At 40.1% G+C, this 17612-nt stretch overlaps 1 protein-coding gene across 4 annotated transcripts in view; it reads left to right on the plus strand.

Moving 5' to 3' along the window:
• Positions 1-4889, plus strand: part of CAPSL (calcyphosine like) — a 36850-nt gene extending 31961 nt beyond the window's left edge. Inside the window, exon 6 of one of the 4 annotated variants that reach the window (XM_015459079.3) lies at positions 916-4889. Coding sequence is in view for 1 of the 4 variants with exons in the window: in XM_010816798.4 (XP_010815100.1) it covers positions 4393-4494 (102 nt within the window). In the remaining 3 variants the exon portion in view is untranslated. The remainder of the gene's footprint in view (positions 1-915) is intronic. The other 3 variants (XM_010816798.4, XM_005221591.5, XM_015459080.3) reach the window with 3 other exon arrangements.
• Positions 4890-17612: the final 12723 nt, after the last annotated feature.

Here is a 17612-nt window from a genome sequence, read left to right on the forward strand (position 1 = left end):
GTGTGGGTGTCTTTCTACTCTTTCTTCATGTAATTCTACTAACATGCTCTAAAGACTATCTCTTGTTGGATTTATGGGTATCTCTTTGGGGCACAGAATAAACAACTTCACAGCTTCCAGTTTTTTAGATTAGTCAGCAAACTTGCTTTCATGGAAATTATAGCCTGTTCTCTTAAATGAAGAGCTTGGTTCAAAGACATAGCCAAGTTTTAAATGTTAGAAATGCCTACAACTGAAGGGAAACAAACATGCCGAGGGTTTGATAGACTGTCGTATAATGTTATTTTCATGTAATTGATCCTTTGAAAGTTGTATTTCTAAGCATAGTCTACTTCTCCAAGTTGCTTATATGAAAATGACATAAACCTTGATAGAGATAGCTAGTTATTTGTTATAATAAAAACACAATAGATAAATCTCCTAAAATTATGTGTTCCAAAGCAGATGATGGGTGAAATCTGTTGACAGACACATAAACACATGATCGCCGGGGGTTTTGAGAACAGAGCTGTGTGAGAAGGGACCTTCTTGTTGTCTCAGTTGGTGCGGTGAGGGGTTGTGGTGAAACAGCTCTTCCTCTCTGAGAATAGCACCATCTTCTTGTTTCATTCTCACACCTGCTTCGCCAGAGCCAGTATTTTCCCTCATAAAACAGAGTGGAAGGTGCTCCTCAGGAGAGAACCCCTCCCTGAAAAATGTGAACAATCAACCAGCAGCTGAGGTTGGACCTCGCCTCCACCAGAAAAGTATACCGAACCAGGGAGAGGACATCTCCAAACATAATGACCTGTCTTCTTTTGTTCTGAATCTTCTCCCTCTTCTTCATGAATGGAATTCATTCATTCTTGCTCTAGAGTATCATAAAGGTCCTAGCAGCCATTGAACTCTGTAGATGAATTTTCTGTTTCACCCAAGGTCCCATGAGCACCACGGGTCTCCGGCTCTGTCTTTGTTCCCGACAGTGGACTGGAGGTAAGCGGCTCAGATGCAGAAAGGATTGCACCCAGCTTTATGTTATGCTGGTGAGGCAACCGCCATTCATCTCCAATTTCACTCTGCTCATAGTAAATTTACAAGCACCGAAGAACTGATGCTTTTGAACTGTGGTATTGGGGAAGACTCTTGAGAGTCCCTTGGACTGCAGGGAGATCCAACCAGTCCATCCTAAAGGAAATCAGTCCTAAATATTCATTGGAAGGACTGATGCTAAAGCTGAAACTCCAATACTTTGGCCATCTGATGTGAAGAACTGACTCATTGGAAAAGATCCTGATGCTGGGAAAGATTGAAGGTGGGAGGAGAAGGGAACAACAGAGGATGAGATAGTTGGATGGCATCACCGACTCAATGGACATGAGTTTGAGTAAACTCCAGGAGTTGCTGATGGACAGGGAGGCCTGGCATGCTGCAGTCCATGGGTTCACAAAGAGTCAGATATGACTGAGTGACTGAACTGAATTGTGACTCAGAGCTCAAGCACCTGAAATTTGAATCAAAATCTGAGCCTGTAGTTTGTAATCCTGTTATCAAAGACTTGGGTACCTATTTCTTGATTATTATTGTTTTATTTAAAAAAATTTTCAGCTACACAGGGCGGCATGCGGGATCTTAGTTCCCTGACCAATGATGGAACCCCTGCTCCCCGCAGTGGAGTGCAGAGTCTTAACCCCTGACCACCAGGGAAGTCCCGGGTACCTATTTCTTTGCTTGTCTTAACACTTGCACTCCGGGACTGGTATTGATTCTGGGAACATCTTGATCTTAAACTTGGGAGTTCTGAGTTGCTGATGTCCTAGAAACACTCAGGCCCCATGCAGAGGTGAAGGCCATCAGTCCTCTGAGGGAGCCTTAGAGCAGGACAACGACCTGCAGTTGAGACAAAATGACAGATGCCAAGTGGCCTGTTCTGCCAGAGTGCTTCCACTTTGATGGGATAAAGTGCTGTGTGAATGCAGGGTATTATCAAATGTCAGGCATTACATCAGGTAAACCCAGATTGGTCCTTTAGTTTCCCAGAACACTGGGAAATAAAATACCATTCTACAAATTTCATACTTAGTCATGCCTAAAATCTCATTTAGCAAAATCATTCACTATCCATTTGCTTCAGGTTATCTCTGAAACTACAAAGTGAATATAGTGAATCACCGTTAATTCAGGCTCCAATAATTGAGCTCATTTAGATAGGGTTTGAGTGACAGTTTACTTTTGTTTCATCTATACTAAAACAAGTGGGACAAATCCGTAATCTGAAGAAGATGGTGAAGGCTGAGCCCACCTATATTCATATGTGCTTTGCAGGTGCTTGGTGATATCTATTAATATTTGCATGCAAATGTAATTATTTATGCCAGTCATAAACAGTTCCTGCATATAAAACAATCCCAGGTCAACAGTTTGTTGACAATGCTTTCATTGCATAACTGGAAAACAAATTATTTTGTTTTTAGATATTTAAAGATAGTGAGGTGTTCCTATATGTAAATCCTCTCCAGGTAGGATTTTTAAATAGAAATTGAATAGAATTATGCTCCAAAATAATGTTTTATAAAGCAGATTTCCCAAGATACTTATGATATAAAATTTTAAGTATTCTGTTTCAAAAACTGTGCATGCTTCTAGAGGTAGGCTAGGTAGACACTGAAAGCAAGAACTTCTCTTTCATAGCAATAGTTAGGATTTCATTTCTAGGAACCAGAGATTGAGACTTTTTGAGCTGCAAAGTTAGACATGGCCTAATTTACAATACCAACCGTGTCATTTTGTTACATTATCTGACTGTGCCCTGCTGTTAACTTGATTCTGATCTAGTAGGATTTCTGCAGTTTTAAGGCTTGAAACATTAACTGTTATTGTTCTTTAGTTGCTAAGTTGTATCTGACTCTTTTGTGACCCCATGGACTGTAGCTCACCACATTCCTCTGTCCATGGGATTTTCCAGGCAAGAGTACTGGAGCGGGTTGCTGTTTCCTCCTCTAGGGCATCTTCACGACCCAGGGATGGATCCCACCTCTCCTTCACTGACAGGTGGATTCTCTACCTCTGAGCCACTAGGGGAAGTCTGAAGCATTAACTAGTCTTAAAAGAATTCATCCAGCTTTTCTAGTTCCATTTTAAAGCATTTCCAGAATATATTTCTTTTTACTAACAAACATGTTACGTATCATGCTTCTTCAGGTTTACTTCCCTGATGGTGCTTCTGAAGTATTTAAAAATTTACCTGAGTGATGTTTCAGTTACAGTGATGAAATTTCTTTAAAAATGATGAGGCCTGTTCAGATTGTACTCTCTTGTGCTTTTAAAGGAACAAAACTCAGTTACCCATAAACACCATTTTTTTTTTTTTGACAGCCAAGAATGAGAGTTTGAAAATGTGATGTTAATATTCCATTTCCTGCAGGGTTGGATTACTGCCACCTAATGGGCCAAGCAAGTTCCCAGAATGCCCATCCTCTGAGGGATGCTTCTAAGACTATGGGGAATATTATTACTCTCTGGGCTGGTATTAAGGAACAGGGGAGGTTAAGGGTGGGGGAGAGAGACAGAACCTAGAGGTTGGTTACTACTCTGTGTTTCTTTGCTCTTAACTCTATTGCCTGTTATAGGAAGCTCAGGGCCAAGCATGAAACACTAACACATATCCTCACCAAATTGAGAGGCTGGACAAGTTTGCCTTTAGCAGCTCCCCTGTGGCTAGTCCCCTGCACCTGTTACTGAGCCCTAGGCATCATATACTCCTGGGTACTCAAAGATCCTGGGAAGTACTCCACTCTCTAGTTTTATCCCTATCTAAGTGTTTGGTCTAGCCTCCCCCTCACTAAAAAGTTTTTCACCTGTTCTTTTATGCTATAAATTTCTCTACCTTAAAGTATTAATAACAACCACCAGTAAGAGCATACGAAGTAAATTCTGGAGGAGCACTGTCCCATAGAACTTTCTGTGATGGTGGCAGTGTCCTGTATTGTATTCTCTGAGATGTCAGCCACTAGTCACAGATGACTAGTGTGACTGAGAAACTGAATTTTTCATTATGTTTAATTTCAATTGATTTAAAACACTGTATTTGGCTACTGAATTGGATAGCACTGCTCTAGAGATATTTATCTTATTGCAAGAAATGATGGTTGTGATTTCTATCTTAATGCAAGAAATGATGGTCATGGGGGAACTATAGCTGGCCAGTGGGCAGGCAGGCCCTTGCAGACGCCCCATTTCAGGGTCAGAGGGGAAAGGCAAGCCAGGCTCCCCTGCCTGATTTGCCTGTTCTTGACTGATGGCCAGTTGCAAAGCAAACTCAATAGAAAAGATTTCAGGGAGATGTAAACTGCTCTACAATGACCCACATGTTTTGACACCATTTCCTTCTTTCCCCTTGCCCTTTATCCCTCTCAGGTTTCAAAAGAAGACTTTTTGAACTATTATGCTGGTGTTAGTGCTTCTATTGACACCGATGCCTATTTCATTTTAATGATGAGAGAATCCTGGAGATTATGACTTTTGTCTATTAATTCTTTAGCAAATCAGGGACTTTCAGAGAATGGAATGAGTTTGAAAGAAGTCCAATGCTGTAGATTTTGATAAACTGAAGTTTCTGGGAGATCTGGAAGTTTAAAAGCAATAGATCTTCAGTCATCTTATTTCTTTACCTGGAACATGTTCATTTCCTTAAATGCTTGAGGATATACTTTCAAATCAGAAATAAAGGAAAGAAAGAAGGAAGAAAGAAAACTGCGAAGTGAGACCGAGAGGAGTTTCGTAGTGAAATAATGCCCTTGTTATAGTTGTGCCTCTTCTAGATGTAAATGTAGTTGCTTGTCTACACCTTCACTTTATCTGCCGTCTTTGGAGTCTGTAGTAGGAGGTGATAATAAAAGAATTGGAGGAATATCCATCTGTGTAAAATCTCCTGAGCTTACTCATCTTAATATTTCTCTTGGTGACTACTTTACAAATAAAATTTATTTTATTCTGAAATTCAAGGGCTTTTGGGGGGGCTATTTTAATACTTTAATTGGGGATTTAAATTCAGCAAATTGCCACACTTGCATGAACAGAGGACCTAAACACCTCTTGTGACCAAAGGAAGGTAAGTTGAACTGGCTCACCTGACTGAAGGTGGAGCTTCCTGGAGTGACTCACTTCCTGGATCAGCCTGTTAGGTTGAGAGAGATGAAAAGGGAAAGAGAAGTGCCTTTTAGAAGCCAGGCAGGCTTTCTGGGACTTTGGGGCAAACTGGGGAGGGAGGACTTTGAAACTGTTTTGGGAATTCATCTTTTTTGGTTGTTATTGTTAAATATTTATTTATTTATTTGGCTGTGGTGGGTTTTAGTTGCTGCATGTGGGATCATCAACATTTGTTGCAGCATGCAAACTCTGTTATGGCATGTGGGATCTAGTTCCGTGACTAAGGATTGAACCCAGGCCTCCTGCATTGGGAGTACGGAATCTTAGCCACTGGACCACCAAGGAAGGCCCTGGAATTCACCTTTCGAACTCATGCTTCTAGGCTACTCCCCAAGGCACATGATGTCAGATTTTCTGACTCATTTTTCTGCCTCTAATGACTGCTTCTCAGGGAACAAAAACAGCTGGGCATACCCATAGGTCCTTCATCTTGGAAAAGAAGTGCAGGTGGAAGAAGAGACAGAAGGCTAAAGCTGGGCTTCTCAAGCCTTAATGAACCTACACATCACCTGGATCTTGTTAATACACTAGTTCAGATTCAGAAGTCTGAGGTGAGGACTGAAATTCAGGTTTTCTAACAAGCTTCCCTGTGATGTTGATGCCTCTGGTCTCTGGGTAAAACTTTCAGCAGTGAGGGTAAAGAGATAGCAGCTTGGTTACTTCCAGCGCATTTGGCTTATTATTTTCCCACTTTGTTGGCCAAGCTATTTTATGGTTTTTGACTGCTGGGCCATCCTCTTTCACGACTTTAAAGGTGTGAAAATCTGAAGAAAGTGCCAAAGAAAGCAAGTGCTTCCCGGTTATGTGTAGGAGAGAAGTAGCACTTGTGGGGTGGCATTTCAATTGGATAATTTCTCATAGTCCAAGACCTAGTCCTGCAGCCTTCCAGCCTCAAAGATTGGAGGGTGCCAGGCCACCAAGGTTTACCTCTTAAGAGAGACCTCCACTGAGCAAGCTCATAGCAACTGATGCTAAAACTGGAATCCAAATCCTTCATCGACTATGGAGAATGCAATTCTCATGTTTGCTTAGACCAGATCAGAAGACCTCATCTGGGTTTGAGGATTAGAGAATGATAGCTTTGCTCTCAGTTCAAGGTTGCCTTTAGCAGTTTATTCTCGATATGACAAAAAAGTGCAAGAGGATATTTATGTGGTATGTTAGCTTACCACATAAACAAATAAATAGTTATTTGCTACAATAAATATTTAGCTGCTACAATAAATAAACCTACACATTTTCAAAAGCTCAGATGAACTTATTTATAAGAAGTAAATACAGTCACAGATATACGGGGAAAAAAAAAAAACCTTATGGTTACCAAGGGGGAAGTGAGGAGGGATAAAATATGAGATTGGGTTTGATATACACACACTACTATATTTAAAACAGATAGCTAATAAGGACCTACTCTATTGCTGTAGGGAACTCTACTCAATATTCTGTAATGACATATATGGGAAAAAATCTAAAAAGGAGAGGATGTATGTCTATGTATACCAGATTCACTTTTTTGTACAGCAGAAACTAATACAACTTTGCAAAGCAACTATACTCCAATAAGAATTAACTAAAAATATAACAAAACAAAATACAAAAGCTCAAATATAAAATATATAATTATTTTTCATTCCTGAAGTAGTATGTATCTGCTGTTCACAGTCGGTGATCAGCTCTCCTCCGTGCAGGGATTTTGGGTTGCAGGAGTCCTCCGTGTTGTGGTTTTCTTGCTCTCTAGAGTTTCATCATCAATGATACCCATGCTGCTAAAGGGAAAGAGGTATGGAGGAGGCTGAAGAGCTTTCTGAAAAGCTTTGGTCTGGAAGTGACACATGTCACTTCTGCTTGCACTCCATTTGATGGCAAAGAGTCACGCAATTACATCTAAATGCGAAGGAGGCTGGGAAGTGTAGTCCCAGGCAGTCCCACCAGTGAAAATTTATCTAATTTCAGAAAAGTACAAATTCTGGTGAACAACTAGATTTTTGAGTGACTTTTGAAATAGCACCCTCATTGCCTTCCATTTCCTTAAGGAGGCACGCTTCATGGTCTGGGAACCAATATGGAGTAAGATATCTCCCAGGGTGGAGGTAGAATGGAGGTCTCTCTATCCTTAGGCATAATGGCAATGAAGAAAACAACCTCTATAACCATATAAGGTTCAGTTCAGTTGCTCAGTCATGTCTGATTCTTTGCGAACCCATGGACTGCAGTACTGCAGGCTTCCCTGTCCATTAACAACTCCCAGAGCTTACTCAAACTCATATCCATTGAGTTGATGATGCCAGCCAACCATCTCATCCTCTGTCGTCCTCTTCTTCTCCTGCCTTCAATCTTTCCCAGTATCAGGGTCTTTTCAAATGAGTCAGCTCTTCGCATCAGGTGGCCAAAGTTTTGGAGTTTCAGCTTTAGCATCAGTCCTTCCAATGAATATTCAGAACTGATTTCCTTTAGGATTGACCGGTTTAATATCCTTGCAGTCCAAGGGACTCTCAAGAGTCTTCTCCAGTACCACAGTTCAAAAGCATCAGTTCTTCAGCACTCAGCTTTCTTTATAGTCCAACTCTCACATCCATACATGACCACTGGAAAAACCATAGTTTTGACTAGACAAACCTTTGTTGGCAAAGTAATGTCTCTGCTCTTTAATAGGCTGTCTAGGTTGGTCATAGCTTTTCTTCCAAGGAGCAAGTGTCTTTTAATTTCATGGCTATAGTTACCATCTGCAGTGATTTTGGAACCCAAGAAAATGAAGTCTGTTTCTGTTTCAATTGTTTGCTCATCTATTTTCCATGAAGTGATGCAACCGGATGCCATGATCTTAGGTTTTTGAAGGTTGAGTTTTAAGCTAGCTTTTTCACTCTCCTTTTTCACTTTCATCAAGAGGCTCTCTAGTTCCTCTTCACTTTCTGCCATAAGGATGGTGCCCCCATATAAAGTAATCATTTTCTAATCAGCAAGTCCTGTCATTTGTACCTCATGGCCCCATTCCAGGTTTTGATAGTCATGGCCTAACAACATCGAGGTGACTCATCCTTTATTTGCCCCTGTGATACAAGAGCTAGGAATTTTCCATCTCATTTTCCCCTACATTATCTATGTAAGGGATTTTTGTGGGTAGGTGCAGCTATGTCCCATCACACATACTGGAACCAAGTTATTCATGTTGGAAAATGAGAAAAATTTTGCCCTAGAGACAGACTTCTAATTGGAAACCTAATCATGAAGTTATTTAGTCACTGGAATCAGAACATAGGGCATGAAGATTAAAATATTTAATGAAGTTAGATCGACAGTTTATTGCATTTATTTTCTAGTGAGACCCTCCAGAGACCAGTCTATGGAGGGGCTAACAAAGATGCCCTCTCTGACTTGCCTTTTTTCTGACTTGTCATAGCTGACTAACAGCCCATAGGAAAGACATACACTTCACTTTGGATGTGTTAATGAAGCATGTCAATGCAATAACTCAGGATCCGGCCTGCCTTGCCTGCTTGCGGGTGATTTTTTCTCTTTAGGCTGCTTTTATATACTTCTGTTCTAATTCATTGTGTATAAAATACCACAGTCATTTTATGTTGCTCTCAGGGCTATTCTATTTCTATTATTTGGAGTGTAACTTACTGTAGCCCCAGTGAACTGACAATAGAAATAAGATACTTTATTGTTTCACCTTAGAGGGAAAAATTAAATCAGAAGATAAAGATTTTATCTGGAGATATTTCATCAGAATAACCAAATGACATGATTTGATACTTCAAGGGGAGGAGGTGACAAAGGGTGAGCACCTAGATAGTTTCAGGAGAGGGGCTGGTCACCAGAAAGACTTAACACATAATTAGAGAGTGGAAACTTTGGGGCGTCCCAATCTCTGAGGAGAGGAAGTGTTCTGGAGATTGAATTTAGTTCCGTGGACAGTGATTTGATCAAGCAGGCCCACCCAAAGAGTCCCAGTATAAACCTTTGAACACTGAGGTTTGGTAGCAGTTCCTGGTTGGTGAAAAAATTGATGCACTGGGGGATGATAAACTTTAATTCCAGGAGAAGAGCAAAGAGTCCCTCCCTGAATTTCCCCTCAGACCTCACCCAGTGCATCTTCATCTGACTGGTTCTCCTGATTTGTATCTTTAATAATAAAACTAATTGTAAGCAAAGTGCTTTCCTGAGTTCTGTGAGTCATTCTAGGGAATTGGTGAATCTGAGGGTGCTGTGGGAACCTTCATTTCTAACTGAATGGTTATAAATTCAAGACTGTAATATAGAAACCCTGCCTGAGTTTCCAGGTGACCTGGCCTGCCCTTCAGAATTCAGACTCAAGATGCAATATCAACTCCCATCTGCTGGCAGCCTGCCAGCTTACCCTACAGGTTTCAGAAGTGCTGGTCCTCACAATCATGCAAACCAATTTTTCAAAAGAAATCCTCTCTCTCTCTTTATCTGTATATCTCTCTCTCTACACACACACACACACACACACACACACACACACACACACAATTAGTTCTGTTTCTCTGGAGAATCTTGACTAATACAGAAGTAGAAGTAGCCTGGGGATCCCTGAAATGAGAAAATATCTGAAAGAAGAACATTCTTGTTGGAGATTGTGCCCTTTAATTTCTGGGACCTGCTTTAACTTCCTGGTGGCCCAGATGGTAAAGAATCCTCTTGCAATGAGGGAGACCTAGGTTCAATCCCTGGGTCGAGAAGATCCCCTAGAGAAGGGCATGACAACCCACTCCAGTGTTCTTGCCTGGAGAATCCCCATGGACAGAGGAGCCTGGTGGGCTACAGTCCATGGTGTCACAAACAGTTGGATATGACTGAGTGACTAAGCACAGTATAGCTTTAACTCTGGGTAGTTAGTGCCAGAAGTGGATTATACTATATCCTGTGGGGTTGCAATCTAAGTGACAAGCTAAGTCATTATTTGCTAAACTGTCTCATATTTAAAGGTTCAATTCAAAAGTTTAAAATTTTGCAAAGCTTTCCTCAATCTTCTAGCAAGATTGACTTGCTATTTCCTTTTCTATTTCTCTTTTGTAAAGGATATATGTATCTTTATATCATAGTCTACTAGTCGGATGTATAAGAAATGTAATTTTCTCTAGTAGAGATTCATTCAGACTTGGTTCACTGCCCCATTCAAGCTAGCTGGAGTTCAGTTCAGTCACTCAGTCTTGTCCGACTCTTTTCAAACCCATGGACTGCAGCATGCCAGGCCTCCCTGTCCATCAACTCCCAGAGTTTACCCAAACTCATGTCCATTCAGTTGTTGATGCCATCCAACCATCTCATCCTCTGTCATCCCTTTCTCTTCCCACCTTCAATCTTTCCCAGCATCAGGGTCTTTTCAAATGAGTCAGTTCTACCCATCAGGTGGCCAAAGGATTGCAGTTTCAGTTTCAGCATCTGTCCTTCCAATGAATATTGAGGACTGATTTCCTTTAGGATGGACTGGTTGGATCTCTTTGCTGTCCACGGGACTCTCAAGAATCTTCTCCAATGCCACAATTCAAAGGCATCAGTTCTTCAGTGCTCAGCTTTCTTTATGTCCAGCTCTCACATCCATACATGACTACTGAAAAAACCATAGTTTTGACTAGATTGCACTTTGTTGGCAAAGTAATGTCTCTGTTTTTTAATATGCTGTCTAGGTTAGTCATAACTTTTCTTCCAAGGAGGAAGCATCTTTTAATTTATTGGTTGCAGTCACCATCTGCAGTGATTTTGGAGTCCAAAAAAATAAAGTCTGACACTGTTTCCCCATCTATTTCCCATGATGTGATGGGACCAGATGCCATGATCTTAGTTTTCTGAATGTTGAGTTTTAAGGCAACTTTTTCACTCTCCTCTTTCACTTTCATCAAAAGATTCTTTAGTTCTTATTCACTTTCTGCCATAAGGGTGGTGTCATCTGTGTATCTGAGGTTATTGATATTTCTCCCATCAGTCTTGATTTCAGCTTGTGCTTCATCCAGCCCAGCATTTCTCATGATGTACTCTGCATATAAGTTAAATAAGCAGGGTGACAATATACAGCCTTGACGTACACCTTCTCCTATTTGGAACCAGTCTGTTTTTCCATGTCCAGTTCTAATTGTTGCTTCCTGACCTGCATACAGATTTCTCAAGAGGCAGGTCAGGCAGTCTGGTATTCCCATCTCTTTAAGAATTGTCCACAGTTTGCTGTGATACACACGGTCAAAGGTTTTGGCATAGTCAATAAAGCAGAAGTAGATGTTTTTCTGGAACTCTCTTGCTTTTTTTTGATAATCCAATGGATGTTGGCAATTTGATCTCTGGTTCCTCTGCCTTTTCTAAAACCAGCTTGAACATCTGGAATTTCATGGCTACATACTGTTGAAACCTGGCTTGGAGAATTTTCACCATTACTTTGCTAGCATGTGATATGAGTGCAGTTGTGTGGTAGTTTGACCACTCTTGGGCATTGCCCTTCTTTGGGATTGGAATGAAACTGACCTTTTCCGGTCCTGTGGCCAGTGCTGAGTTTTCCAAATTTGCTGGCATATTGAGTGCAGCACTTTTGCAGCATCATCTTTTAGAATTTGAAATAGCTCAACTGGAATTGCATCACCTCCACTAGCTTTGTTTGTAGCGATGGTTCCTAAGGCCCACTTGACTTCATATTCCAGGATGTCTGGCTCTAGGTGAGTGATCACACCATCGTGATTATCTGGGTCATGATGATCTTTTTTGTAAAGTTCTCTGTGTTCTTTCCACCTCTTTTTAATATCTTCTGCTTCTGTTAGGTCCATACCATTTCTGTCCTTTATTTTGCCCATCTTTGCATGAAATGTTCCCTTGGTATCTCTAATTTTTTTGAAGAGATATCTAGTCTTTCCTGTTCTATTATTTTCCTCTATTTCTTTGCATTGATCACTTAGGAAGACTTTCGTATCTCTTCTTGTTATACTTTGGAACTCTGTATTCAAATGGATATATCTTTCCTTTTCTTCTTTGTTTTTCGCTTCTCTTCTTTTCACAGCTATTTGTAAGGCCTCCTCAGACAACCATATTGCTTTTTTGCATTTTTGTTTTTCTTGGGGATGGTCTTGATCCCTGCCTCCTGTACAATGTCAGGAACCTCTGTCCATAGTTCTTCAGGCACTCTGTCTATCAGATCTAATCCCCTGAATCTATTTGTCACTTCCACTGTACAATCATAAGGGATTTGATTTAGATCATACCTTAATGGTCTAGTGGTTTTCCCTACTTTCTTCAGTTAAAGTCTGAATTTGGCAATAAGGAGTTCACGATCTGAGCCACAGTCAGCTCCCGGTCTTGTTTTTGCTGACTGTATAGAGCTTCTGTGGCTGCAAAGAATATAATCAATCTGATTTTGGTATTGACCATCTGGTGATGTCCATGTGTAGAGTCTTCTCTTGTGTTGTTGGAAGAGGGTGTTTGCTATGACCAGTGCATTCTCTTGGCAAAACTCTATTAGACTTTGCCGTGCTTCATTCTGTACTCTAAGCCAAATTTGCCTGTTACTCCAGGTATTTCTTGACTTCTACTTTTGCATTCCAGTCCCCTATAATGAAAATGACATCTTTTGGGGGTATTAGTTCTAAAAGGTCTTGTAGGTCTTCATAGAACCGTTCAGCTTCTTCAGAATTACTGGTTGGGGCATAGACTTGGATTACTGTGATAGTGAATGGTCTGCCTTGGAAATGAACAGAGATCATTCTGTTGTTTTTGAGACTGCATCCAAGTACTGCATTTCAGACTCTTTAGTTGACTATGAGGGCTATGCCATTTCTTCTAAGGGATTCTTGCCCACAGTAGTAGATATAATGGTCATCTGAGTTAAATTCACTCATTCCAGTCCATTTTTGTTTGCTGATTTCTAAAATGTCGATGTTCACTCTTGTCATTTCCTGTTTGACCACTTCCAATTTGCCTAGATTCATGGACTTCACTTTATAGGTTCCAATGCAATATTGGTCTTTATAGCATGGACTTTACTTTCACCACCAGTCACATCCACAACTGGGTGTTGTTTTTGCTTTGGCGCCATCTCTTCATTCTTTCTGAAGTTATTTCTCCACGGATCTCCAGTAGCATATTGGGCACCTACTGACCTCGGGAGTTCATCTTTCAGAGTTCTATCTTTTTGCCTTTTCATACTTTTCATGGGGTTGTCAAGGCAAGAATACTGAAGTGGTTTGATATTCCCTTCTCCAGTGGACCACGTTTTGTCAGAACTCTCCACCATGACCTGTCTGTCTTGGGTGGCCCTACATGGCATGGCTCATTGTTTCACTGAGTTAGACAAGGCTGTGGTCCAGGTGTTCAGACTGATTAGTTTTCTGTGATTGTGGTTTTCCGTCTCTCTGCCCTCTGATAGAGAAGGATAAGAGGCTTATGGAAGCTTCCAGATGGGAGAGACTGAGGGGCAAACTGAGTCTTGTTATGATGGGCGGTGCCATACTCAGTAAATCTTTGATTTTCTGTTGATGGGTGGGGCTGTGTTCCCTCCATGTTATTTGACCTGAAACCAAACTATGGAGGAGGTAATGAAGATAATGGGTACCTCCTTCAAAAGATCCCATGCATGTACTGCTACACTCAGTGCCCCCAACCCTGCAGCAGGCCACCGCCAACCCATGCCTCTGCTGGAGACTCCTAGAAACTCACAGGCAAGTCTGGGTCAGTGTCTTCTGGAGTCATTGCTCCTTTCTCATGGGTTCTGGTGAGCACAAAGTTCTGTTTGTGCCCTCCAAGAGTCTGTTTCCCCAGTCCTGTGTAAGTTCTGGGGGCTCCATGTTGGGATTAATTGTGACCTCCTCCAAGAGGTCTTCTGCCATACCCAAGTCTGCTGCACCCAGAGCCCCTGCCCCTGTGGCAGTCCACTGTTGACCCGTACCTCCACAGGAGACACTCAAACACAGTTCTGTCTCAAATACAGTTCTGGCTGGAGGTAACTCAAGTCTTTCTTGGAATTCCCACCTTAAGCTGTTCTATGATTCTTCAGTCTGGTATGTGGTGGGGAAGAGTGTAACTCAGATCACATGGGTTATTCCTGAGATGTCTGCTGTCTCTCTTTTCAGGGTCTCTTATACCGAGTGAATCTCAGCAGCTTGTCTATCATACTTGGGATATGACAACTTCCCTAAAATGTGGAAGGAAATAATCACTCAAGTCCAAGAAACCCAGAGAGTCTCAAACAGGATAAACCCAAGGCAAAACACCACAAGATGCATATTAATCAAATTAACAAAGATCAAACACAAAGAACAAATATTAAAAGCAGCAAGGGAAAAACAACAAATAACACACAAGGGAATTCCCATAAGGATAACAGCTGATCTTTCAATAGAAATTCTTCAAGCCAGGAGGGAATGGCAAGACATACTTAAAGTGATGAAAGAAAATAACCTACAGCCCAGATTATTGTACCCAGCAAGGATCTCATTCAAATATGAAGGAGAAATCAAAAGCTTTACAGACAAGCACAAGCTGAGAGAATTCAGCACCACCAAACCAGCTCTCCAACAAATACTAAAGGATATTCTCTAGACAGGAAACACAAAAAGGGTGTATAAATTCGAACCCAAAACAATAAAGTAAATGGCAACAGGATCATACCTATCAGTAATTACCTTAAACATAAATGGGTTGAATGCCCCAACCAAAAGACAAAGACTGGCTGAATGGATACAAAAACAAGACCCCTACATATGTTGTCTACAAGAGACCCACCTCAAAACAGGGGACACATATAGACTGAAAGTGAAGGGCTGGAAAAAGATTTTCCATGCAAATAGGGACTAAAAGAAAGCAGGAGTAGCAATACTCATATCAGATAAAATAGACTTTAAAACAAAGGCTGTGAAAAGAGACAAAGATGGTCATTACATAATGATCAAAGGATTAATCCAAGAAGAAGATATAACAATTATAAATATATATGCACCCAACATAGGAGCACCACAATATGTAAGACAAATGCTAACAAGTTTGAAGGGAGAAATTAACAATAACACAATAATGGTGGGAGACTTTAATACCCCACTCACACCTATAGATAGATCAACTAAACAGAAAATTAACAAGGAAACACAAACTTTAAATGATACAATAGACCAGTTAGACCTAATTGATATCCATAGGACATTTCACCCCAAAACAATGAATTTCACCTTTTTCTCAAGCACACATGGAACCTTCTCCAGGATAGATCACATCATGGGCCATAAATCTAGCCTTGGTAAATTCAAAAAACTGAAATCATTCCAAGCATCTTCTCTGACCACAGTGCAGTAAGATTAGATCTCAATTACAGGAGAAAAACTATTAAAAATTCCAACATATGGAGGCTGAACAACACGCTGCTGAATAACCAACAAATCACAGAAGAAATCAAAAAAGAAATAAAAATTTGCATAGAAACGAATGAAAATGGAAACACAACAACCCAAAACCTGTGGGACACTGTAAAAGAAGTCCTAAGGGGAAAGTTCATAGCAATACAGGCATACCTCAAGAAAAAAGAAAAAAGTCAAATAAATAACCTAATTCTACACCTAAAGCAACTAGAAAAGGAAGAAATGAAGAACCCCAGGGTTAGTAGAAGGAAAGAAATCTTAAAAATTAGGGCAGAAATAAATGCAAAAGAAACAAAAGAGACCATAGCAAAAATCAACAAAGGCAAAAGCTGGTTCTTTGAAAGGATAAATGAAATTGACAAACCATTAGCCAGACTCATCAAGAAACAAAGGGAGAAAAATCAAATCAATAATATTAGAAATGAAAATGGAGAGATCACAACAGACAACACAGAAATACAAAGGATCATAAGAGACTACTATCAGCAATTATATGCCAATAACATGGACAACGTGGAAGAAATGGACAAATTCTTAGAAAAGTACAACTTTCCAAAACTCGACCAGGAAGAAATAGAAAATCTTAACAGATCCATCACAAGCACAGAAATTGAACCTGTAACCAGAAATCTTCCAGCAAACAAAAGCCCAGGTCCAGATGGCTTCACAGCTGAATTCTACCAAAAATTTAGAGAAGAGCTAACACCTATCCTGCTCAAACTCTTCCAGAAAATTGCAGAGGAAGGTAAACTTCCAAACTCATTCTATGAGGCCGCCATCACCCTAATACCAAAACCTGACAAAGATCCCACAAAAAAAGAAAACTACAGGCCAATATCACTGATGAACATAGATGGAAAAATCCTTAACAAAATTCTAGCAATCAGAATCCAACAACACATTAAAAAGATCATACACCATGACCAAGTGGGCTTTATCCCAGGGATACAAGGATTCTTCAATATCTGCAAATCAATCAATGTAATACACCACATTAACAAATTGAAAAATAAAACCCATATGATTATCTCAATAGATGCAGAGAAAGTCTTTGATAAAATTCAACATCCATTTATGATAAAAACTCTCCAGAAAGCAGGAATAGAAGGAACATACCTCAACATAATAAAAGCTATATATGACAAACCCACAGCAAACACGATCCTCAATGGTGAAAAATTGAAAGCATTTCCTCTAAAGTCAGAAACAAGAGAAGGGTGCCCATTTTCACCATTACTATTCAACATAGTTTTGGAAGTTTTGGCCACAGCAATCAGAGCAGAAAAAGAAATAAAAGGAATCCAAATTGGAAAAGAAGAAGTAAAACTCTCACTATTTTCAGATGACATGATCCTCTACATAGAAAACCCTAAAGACTCCACCAGAAAGTTACTAGAACTAATCAATGACTATAGTAAAGTTGCAGGATATAAAATCAACACACAGAAATCCCTTGCATTCTTATACACTAATAATGAGAAAACAGAAAGAGAAATTAAGGAAACAATTCCATTCACCATTGCAATGAAAAGAATAAAATACTTAGGAATATATCTACCTAAAGAAACTAAAGACCTATATATAGAAAACTATAAAACACTGGTGAAAGAAATCAAAGAGGACACTAATATATGGAGAAATATACCATGTTCATGGATTGGAAGAATCAATATAGTGAAAATGAGTATACTACCCAAAGCAATTTATAGGTTCAATGCAATCCCTATCAAGCTACCAACGGTATTCTTCACAGAGCTAGAACAAATAATTTCACAATTTGTATGGAAATACAAAAAACCTCGAATAGCCAAAGCTATCTTGAGAAAGAAGAATGGAACTGGAGGAATCAACCTACCTGACTTCAGGCTCTACTACAAAGCCACAGTTATCAAGACAGTATGGTACTGGCACAAAGACAGAAATACAGATCAATGGAACAAAATAGAAAGCCCAGAGATAAATCCATGCACATATGGACACCTTATCTTTGACAAAGGAGGCAAGAATATACAACGGATTAAAGACAATCTCTTTAACAAGTGGTGCTGGGAAAACTGGTCAACCACTTGTAAAAGAATG

Source organism: Bos taurus, chromosome 20 (assembly GCF_002263795.3).
Source record: "Bos taurus isolate L1 Dominette 01449 registration number 42190680 breed Hereford chromosome 20, ARS-UCD2.0, whole genome shotgun sequence".
Taxonomy (NCBI): domain Eukaryota; kingdom Metazoa; phylum Chordata; class Mammalia; order Artiodactyla; family Bovidae; genus Bos; species Bos taurus.